Source organism: Solanum tuberosum, unplaced genomic scaffold, assembly GCF_000226075.1.
Source record: "Solanum tuberosum cultivar DM 1-3 516 R44 unplaced genomic scaffold, SolTub_3.0 scf00806, whole genome shotgun sequence".
Taxonomy (NCBI): domain Eukaryota; kingdom Viridiplantae; phylum Streptophyta; class Magnoliopsida; order Solanales; family Solanaceae; genus Solanum; species Solanum tuberosum.
Genome location: NW_006239735.1, coordinates 76,101 through 85,327, shown reverse-complemented (window position 1 = coordinate 85,327; position 9,227 = coordinate 76,101). Strand labels below are relative to the sequence as shown.

General features: G+C 35.7%; 1 protein-coding gene across 4 annotated transcripts; it reads right to left on the bottom strand.

Moving 5' to 3' along the window:
- Positions 1-563: 563 nt before the first annotated feature.
- LOC102585712 (putative disease resistance protein RGA3) lies at positions 564-6,568 on the bottom strand. 4 transcript variants are annotated; one of them, XM_015305502.1, is made up of 7 exons: positions 2,809-6,568; positions 2,577-2,680; positions 1,980-2,142; positions 1,803-1,905; positions 1,430-1,607; positions 1,267-1,298; positions 564-1,003 (listed from the first exon to the last, which is right to left on the bottom strand). In XM_015305502.1, the coding sequence occupies exons 1-2, from the start codon at positions 6,305-6,307 to the stop codon at positions 2,673-2,675; spliced, it is 3,507 nt and encodes a 1,168-aa protein (XP_015160988.1). In that variant the 5' UTR covers positions 6,308-6,568; the 3' UTR covers positions 564-1,003; positions 1,267-1,298; positions 1,430-1,607; positions 1,803-1,905; positions 1,980-2,142; positions 2,577-2,672. The 4 variants fall into 4 exon arrangements, with proteins under 4 accessions (XP_015160988.1, XP_015160989.1, XP_015160990.1 ...); XM_015305503.1 differs by having other exon boundaries at positions 1,430-1,570; XM_015305504.1 differs by lacking the exon at positions 1,430-1,607.
- Positions 6,569-9,227: the final 2,659 nt, after the last annotated feature.

The following is a 9,227-nucleotide window of genomic DNA, read 5'->3' as shown; positions in this document are numbered from 1 at the left end:
ATTAAGGATACATTTTGTGTCAACATTTCGAGATCTTTGTTGAAATCCCTTGAGCTGTTGACCTCCTCGATAGTGAGAGAAATCAACTTTTCAAGCAAAACTTGAACAGTAGCACCAATTACAGGATCGGCCATTGTTGTGTTTGCTTCTTCACAAAATCAATGTCTTGTCAAAGTGATAAGTCTTCTTTTTGCAGAGCACTAAAAGGAAGTCAATAATTCATTCAAACAGTAAAAAAGAATAAAAAAAATAAAAAAGGTGGCTAAATACATGTGATTTGTGAATGAAGACCAAGTTTGTGCTCCTTTTTCCTCTTATATTCATTTATTTAAGTAGTTTTTTGTTTTATTTGTACAAGTGGTTTTATTTTATTTGTACAAGTAGTTTTAGTTTATTTTATTCGTACAAGTAGTTTTATTTAAATTTTATATATGAAATAAAACAAAGTCCAAAATGAGTAGTACAATTATCTATTCTACTCCACTTGTTGTAACATTAAAGGATTTATCTCATTCCTTCTAGCATAAAGACAAAACCCAGCAAGGTTGAAGCTTAACTACTCGAACCAAAACCAAAAACTACTTCTCTTCAAATTCAGATAGAAATTCGAACATCGAATTTCAATCTTAAAAATAGAAGATACATTAAAGAAGCTATATATTAGGTAATGATGCAGCAGCTAAGTACTAGTAGAACATCTGGCGTTAGGACATCATTCAATAGCTTAGTCGTATTAGGATCAGTAGTTAGTCGTATTAGGATTGCATTTTCAGCACACATTCAGTCTTTATAATTACAAGTTCAAAATGTTTTCTGGAAACAAAAACTCTATTTCTACGAAAGGCATGTACACTGTTCAAATCTTAGTCATACATAATATATCCTCTCCAGTTTCCACCAAATGCAATTTCCCTTGCCAATCATGACACTTAAACACATCTAAGAGAAGTCTGCTCCAATCTACCATCTCGACAAGGTCCATGTCATTGTTTCAACCAAGAATCTGAAACATAGGATATGGTAAAAAGTATTATTGGAGAAGCAACTCGTTACAAATAACCACCAAAAAAAGTTTTTTAGTACAAAGCAAGACCTATTAAGATGAGGTGGTATAGGCCTAAGGACATTTCAGAGCCAATGAGGCACTCTTTTATATTAAATTCAAGACGACATAGCAGTCTTTTTCTTAAATTGCAAATGTTTCAATGAATTATCCTCTGTTGTGAAGAGAAATAACGAGCAGTGTGCATACAAAAACTGACTTACCTTGTATTTTTCTGCTTTGTACAACCAGTCTCCTGAAAAAGAAATAGGAAAAACAAAATAATGTCAAAAACTGTGAACATAATTTGGAGAAGCGTCTACTATCAACGGAATCCAAAATGAAATCTGTCTTGAATCTAAGAATCCTGTGTCAGCCGGAACATACATTTTGTCTTCGTATCACAGCTTCATCTTATGAATAGCTCATGAACAGAATTCGATAGTGAGAGAAAGTAGCTTTTCAAGCAAAACTTGAACAGTAGCACTAATTACAGGGTCGGCCATTGTTGCATTTGCTCCTTCAGACCTTCACAATGTCTTCTTCTCAAAAGTGTCTTCTTTTACTAAAAGAAAGTGAATAATTTATACACAATGAATTCAAACAAAGAATAGCTTTTGTTCTGCCATTGTTGCCTTTGCTTCGCATTTTTTGTATGAAACAGTAATTTTGAATAATTTGGCATATACCGATGAAATGGACTAACTTTACAAATCACAAGACGTAAGTGAGCAACAAAAACCATTTAGAAGAAGCTTACATGGAATGCTTGGTCTGATAAGCAGAGTAGAGAAACCTTCAACTTAATGGACAGATGCCACTCAAACTGGTCCTTCGCAACGGATATTGCTATGATAGCATCCCTGTTAGTAGTACAATATTCTCATGAGAAATGGAGCTGAAAAACAAAACCATATGAAGTTGTTCTTGAACATACAATTTGCCTTTTGTACCGCAGAAACCTCCTAGCTGAATCCATGGAAACAGTCTAAATGTAGCATCATCAGTAAGAATTATTTGATCTGCCACACATGAATAGCTCATAAACTGATTTCAATGGCACCAACCATCCATACCTTTCATTAGCTTCACCATAGCACCTGAATAGATATGACAAATACGGAGATTCTTCTTCTTTCGTATAGGTTGGGAAAGGGAAGGGGTCAGGCTTTAATATAACGAAAGAAAGGGGAAAAATAGTCGGAGTTCAAATATAGTGAGAATGCAATACATGACTTTCCTATCATCATGTAATGTTATGGACTGAAACTAATGTAGGCTCTATCTAACAGCTTACTTCCTAAATCTCCTTGCAACTAACAAACTGATTTTCTTTCAAAACTGATATTTTAGCAGTTCGACAATTTTACTTCTGATTCTCCTTATTGCATCACTCAACTATCTCATTTTGCACTAGAAATCAGCTCAAACAAAGGAGACCAGAATTGAAGTTTGCAAGAAGCATACATAGAGCTCTTTGAACGATAACGACATGCGATAGCTCATTTTATTTGAGAGATTCTGTAGTCCTTACCAAATATTCATGGAAGAGCCAGTAACAGGTCTATAGCCGAAGAATATGTCCCGGAGAGACTGTTTACCACAGAAACCTTGTAGCATAGCACTTGTTCTAGTCGCCTATGACAAAGAATATAAACTTTGATGATTAAAACACATCTTTAAAGGAGTGAATATCTCAAAAGTATCAAATAGTTCCAAAGGATTGAATGAAAAGCTTCGAAAGCTAAAGAGAAACAGAAACTTACGCAAGTCCTGAATTGTCGTGAACTCCACGCTAATTTGTGGAATATGAGAAATCTTGGACCACTGTGAGTTTGTGCCACTACGATTGGTGCAGCTTTCTTCCAACTGTGGACAGCCTTTAATTTTCAGGCGCCGTAATTTGGTGAGGCGCCGCATGGCATCTCTGGATGGAAGATGCTGTAGATTTTTGCAGTTAGATAAACTTAACTCTACCAAAGAAACAAGGTTGCCAAGCCCATCTGACAGAGCTTCTAAGTACGGACAATCATTGATCAGCAGATGTTGTAGCTGTTTGCAGCTTACTAGCTCCAATGTTTCAATAGGAAAAGCCTTGATTCCAAAATCAGTTATTCCGATCTCTGTTACGGAAGAGAATTCCAAAAGTTGATAGGGCAGAGAATCCCAGTGTGCATGTCCGTACACCCACAGCACACAAAGGGATGATAGCTGCTGAATGCCATTAAAAATCAATTGGAATGCCTCAAAATCCACCAACTCTGAGAAAGGACCAATATGCAATGTCTTTAACCCTGTGAGACGGTGAAGGCTCCCTGCAGGTACACTTTCCAATTTGGGACATTTTGATATATTCAAATATGAAAGTGAAGGCATTCCCCACACATGTAAAGGCAAGGAAACCAAGTTGTTACATTTGTTGACATTCAGAGATTCCAAAGACTGACAATGCTCTAGCAGTCCGCTTGATAAACTAGTCAATCCGTCACAATTGTATAACCGAAGTTTTAGGAGGGAAGTCAAATGATTCTCTCCTCTGGAAACAGGAATGGAACTGAAATTGGTGCAGTCGCCAATACTTAAGCTCTCAAGTGAACGGAGATTGTACAAGCTCTGGGGCAATTCACGAAACTCTCCACAATTTAAGACCAAAAGATGTTCAAGAGAGAAATTGTTGCGTAGTATCTCATCTGTAAGACAAGTGAGCTGTTTCACATCTCTGATAATAAGCATTACAAGAGATGTCAAGTTGCTGCACAAGTTCAACAATGGAATTTCACTGTCAACTCCTTCAATGCTCAATTCACGTAGGATCTCAAATTGATTTGGAGTACTTTTTAGCAAAGGACAGTTCCTAATCGTCAACTTCTTAAGCACAGGAAACATTCTAACTCCAAGTCTGTCTCTACCAACATTTCCTTTTGGTAACAATTGCACTTCCTTCCACTCAGTAAGGCTAGGCATATCCTCCAATAATAGTTCTTTGAGTAACGGAAACACTTGGATATTGGTGTTATTTCTGCTTGATCCATTATCGTTACCATAAAATGTAGGTTCGATGTATTCCACCTTATGGAACCCTACCAGCTCAAGATGCTGAAGGAATTTCAGTTGACCAAGCGATGGAATTCCTTTGCACCTTTTGCAACCACTCAATTTCAACCTGACCAAATTTGGTAGAAACTCTTCACTGAACCATGAAGGAAATCTAGTCCCCATATATTCCACTACCGCTAAAGTTTTCAAGTTAGGATGCGGTTGAAGACCATCCAACACATACTCATCACTGGTCTCACATCCTTCTGGTTCATCATGGGACCACACATATTTCAGCTTGTAGATTTTTGGTTTCTCTTGTAGGTACGCTGTTCGAGCTTCTTCTCTATTGCATACCAATTGGAGACCTTCAATCGTCAATTCACCTCTCAGGTTTTTCAAATGACCTATTTCTTCTATTCGACGGCCTTTCTCTGAACCCACTTTGAAAAACTGTAGGGTATGAAGACAAGTCAATTTCCCCATGTTAAATGGCATCTGAAAATGCTTATTATCCATACACAGAGAATTGTAATAAACGTGTCTCAAACTTATCATATTTGCCATTTCATCTGGAAGCTCCTTCAGTAAAAAGCATTTACTAACTCTCAAAGTTTGCATACTGTAGAGCTTGCAAATGGAGTTGGGCAAGGCTTTGATCCCACTGTAGGAGAGATCAAGATATCTCAAGTATACTAACTTGCCAATTGAGGCTGACAACTCCTTGATGCCTGATCTGGACAAATTTAAAACTCTCAAGAACTGAAAGCTAAATAGCACATCATTAGGTATATTGCTTCTCGAGAACAATGCGCACAAACGTCCTGGCTCATTTATCTTATCTATTTGATCAATTGGTGAGTCTGATCCAAAATATCGAACTTGAGAAGAAATTTCACCAACATCTCCTTTCGGATCAAATAGTTTAGATTTTAAGATATCTCCAGCCAAATCATGCACAAGATCATGCATCTTACCGTGTGTTATAACGTTGTGCTCATCTAGCTTAACATCTTGCAGCAAGGAATTTTGCAACAGGATTTGAAAAAACTTGTGCCCAACATCTTCCATCACAATGGTCTCTTGACATGGATGGAGAAAGCCTTCTGCCATCCAGAGTTGGATTAGTTGGTCCTTTTCAAACTCAAAATCTTTTGGAAACATTGCAAAGTAAGCAAAACATTTTTTCAGGTGCGGAGATGGTAGATAAACATAGCTGAGTTTTAGAATTTTTTTAATGCTATTTTCCCCAAGATCATCTTCATGTGCAACAAGGGAGTTGCTATCAAGAATTGCCTGCCATTCATGTTTTTCCTTGTTGCGTATGAGGCCTCCCAACACACCTGCTGCCAACGGTAGACCTTGACACATTTCAACAATCCTGTTCTCTGTGATTACCATTTCCTCTGGAACTTCCCCATCAACGAATGCTCTTTGTTTGAAAATGGACCAACAATGATCATCTGCTAATTTTCCCAACATATGAAGACCTACAGCTACTGTGGATGCCACCAGTTTCATACGAGTCGTCACAAGAATGCAGTTTCCTCTGGTTGTGTTTATTCCCTTCAAAGTGTCCAAGAACTCATGCCACAATGTTGGGTCAACACGCCACAAATCATCCAGGACAAGCAAATACTTTCTTCCTGCCAGTTCATCTCGGAGCTTCTTGACTATTATATCTCTACTCTGGACCTCAAGTTTCCTCTCTGTCAATGATTCGAGGATCAGTTCAAGAAAGCTTTTTGTTTCTGACATTTCAGGTAGACACAACCAAACTCTCTTTTCAAAGTGTTTCTCGATCTGCTCATCATTAAAAATTCTCTTAGCCACAGTTGTTTTCCCTAAACCCCCCATGCCCACTATGGGAATGGTGCACAGATCAGTATCATCTCTCATGGTCAATATCTTCTCCTTTATTTCAGCAACATCCTTGTCTCTACCAACAACATCAACTACTACGGAATCTGTTTCTCGAATCGGTAGTATTTGCCGAGGAGGAACCATCAGTGATTGGAGACCGAGGTCATTGGCTAACTTATTGATAGCTCTCGACTCCTCATTGATGTTGTTGATTTTTCGAGACATTTTTCTCTTAAAATCTGTATGAGAAAAGAAATCACTGACCTTTTTCATTGGGTTGTTTCGGATCTTCACTTGTCTTTTGAGAGATTCATACCTGAATTCGTCAAACACATTTTCAGCATCTTCAGCAACTCTCTCGAGCATCTTGAGCCATTGTTCAAAAGATGTTCAAGAGAGAAATTGTTGCATAGTATCTCATCTGTAAGACAAGTGAGCTGTTTCACATCTCTGATAATAAGCATTACCAGAGATGTCAAGTTGCTGCACAAGTTCAACAATGGAATTTCACTGTCAACTCCTTCAATGCTCAAGTCACGTAGGATCTCAAATTGATTTGGAGTACTTTTTAGCGAAGGACAGTTCCTAATCATCAACTTCTTAAGCACAGGAAACATTCTAACTCCAAGTCTGTGTCTACCAACATTTCCTTTTGGAAACAATTGCACTTCCTTCCACTCAGTAAGGCTAGGCATATCCTCCAATAATAGTTCTTTGAGTAACGGAAACACTTGGATATTGGTGTTATTGCTGCTTGATCCATTATTGTTACCATCAATACCATAAAATGTAGGTACGATGCATTCAACCATATGGAAGCCTACCAGCTCGAGATGCTGAAGGAATTTCAGTTGACCAAGCGATGGAAACAAACAACTAATTATATCTTAATTTATTAAAATAGTACTAATTATTTTGGATCATCTATTTTTAATAAGAACAAAGTAAAATGTCAAGGAAGTAATAATATAAAGTTAATATATTATTGAAAAAAAATATTGTTTTAAAAAACAAATTGGACTTTTTAGATATAAAATATATCTTACTTGAATAAAATGAAACTAAGCAAATACCCCATTGCCCATAAAAGCAAAATAATACAAATATATATCCATTTACATTCATACCCATTAAATAACTAATCTTCGCTCACGTGCGTTGCACGTGTACCCTATCAATTAATATTGAGTTTTTAAAAATGACACAAGTATAAAATATATAAATGAGACATAAAAGTAGAATTTTTTAAAAAGAAATATACTCGTAAACTTAAAACAATGAAGGGTTATATGTATACTCCAAATTTTGTGAATCAATTGAAACACCAAGTAATTTTACCCTATTATCAAATATAGATATTGGGAACCATATAGTATTCACTGGTCACTTGTATTACATATCTGCATGACTTTTCTATTTTTTCTATTTTAATTGTTACCATAAAAGTGAGATTAAACCTTATTATTTTAATTGTTACCATAAAAGTGACATTACTACGATGACTTTCTGAAAGTCAACGTCTCTACGATCCTATAATATGTGTTGACAGTAATAAATACATTTCTTAGAGGATGAAAAAGTCTGTCAAAGGAGATAAAGAAGCGATAAGTACTGAAATTATATTTTCCAACAAAATTGAAATCCCAAGGTAAAAATAGAAAAGTATCACATAACGTATAAAATTGAGTAATACCTCGAGAATACACAAAAATTGAAATCCCAAGGTAAAAAATAGAAAAGTATCACATAACGTATAAAATTGAGCAATACCTCGAGAATACATTTCAAAATTACTAAAAAACTCATAAAAAAATAGACATCAAAAAAACATTCAAGGGGTACAACATATTAACAAGACCACACAAAAATAAAATAATAACTGCGAAAACCTTTTCTAGTCTAGATAGAAAGCACACTGAGGCTAAGCAAATCAAATACCATAAAACTAACAAAAAAGATGATACTCAAAGAATACATCAAAATCACTAAACATAAGAATCAAAAGCACATAGCACTAAAAAACCCACACAAAATTAAACAATACAGACAAATTGTATTACAGATTATTAGCACAATTTGATGAAAACAAGATCAAAAACTTGAAGAAAATATATTAAAATTCAAGATTAAACAAATAAAGTAATAAAAAAGAAAAAACATAAAGATTCAATATGAAAGAAATAACCTTTAGTGTCTTTGCTACTTCTTGTATATCTTTTCTCTATTAACAACAAACGGTGATAAGAAATAGTCACTGACACAAGTCCCAAGCCAAAATTAAAGTTGTTTTTTGATAAAGAAGAATTGATATACACATTTATTAAGGAAAATGGAACTTTTGGTCTTTCCTCGTCGTTGTAACTGTTTCCCAAAGAATTTGAACCATCGTGTCTAGAGGCATGAATTTAAATAAAATTATTATTTAATATTAAATTAATTATATATTAATATTTTATTTAGTTTAGAGACAAAATAAGGGCAGAATGGTAATTCAACTTTTAAGTTAGGAGCTTCCCACTTATAATAATATATGATTACACTATATAAACCCCAACTAATTTCGCTTAACTAATATTAAATAAGTATCATATACTGTATTGGTATCATTTGTCACGCCCCGAGCCTACACCCTAGGTGGGATTGGCACTCGAAGACCATTACTGGCCCTAAGCGAACCCTTGGCCTGGCTTTCTGAACTCAGCATAAGACTTACTCAACATAATTAAGCTTAAACAACAACTTTAAGAAATAATATCTTAGCCAAATTGGCAACTTAAGTCTCATAGCAAAACATCTGCAGTACAAAGATGAGAGACTCATAACTAACTGTTTGACTGTCTAATGAAGCCTCTAAAACAACTGAGAAGGATGTTGGGACAAACCCCACAACATCCTAATGAACTAAACTATAAAGCGAATAAAAGAGTCCTCCGGAATGCAAGAAGGCTCACCAACAGACTCTGAATGCTCAAGTTGGATCTACGAGGCGCTGGATGCTGATCCTGGTTACCTGTGTCTGCATCATAAGACGATGCAGGCCAACTGGCATCAGTACATTGAATGTACGAGTATGCGAGTTGGAATGCTAAACAACATAGGCTAGAAAAGGAATCTGAAAGAGACTGAAGAACTTACTTGGCTCAACTCAACTCAACCTGACTGACTCATTTCAATATAAAGCAATTTAAAACAAATGCAATATAAAGAAAAGTTGTTTAAAAAAATGCCATAAACTCTGTGTGTATACAAAGATACAATAAGCCTGAGATGTATATAGAAATACAAA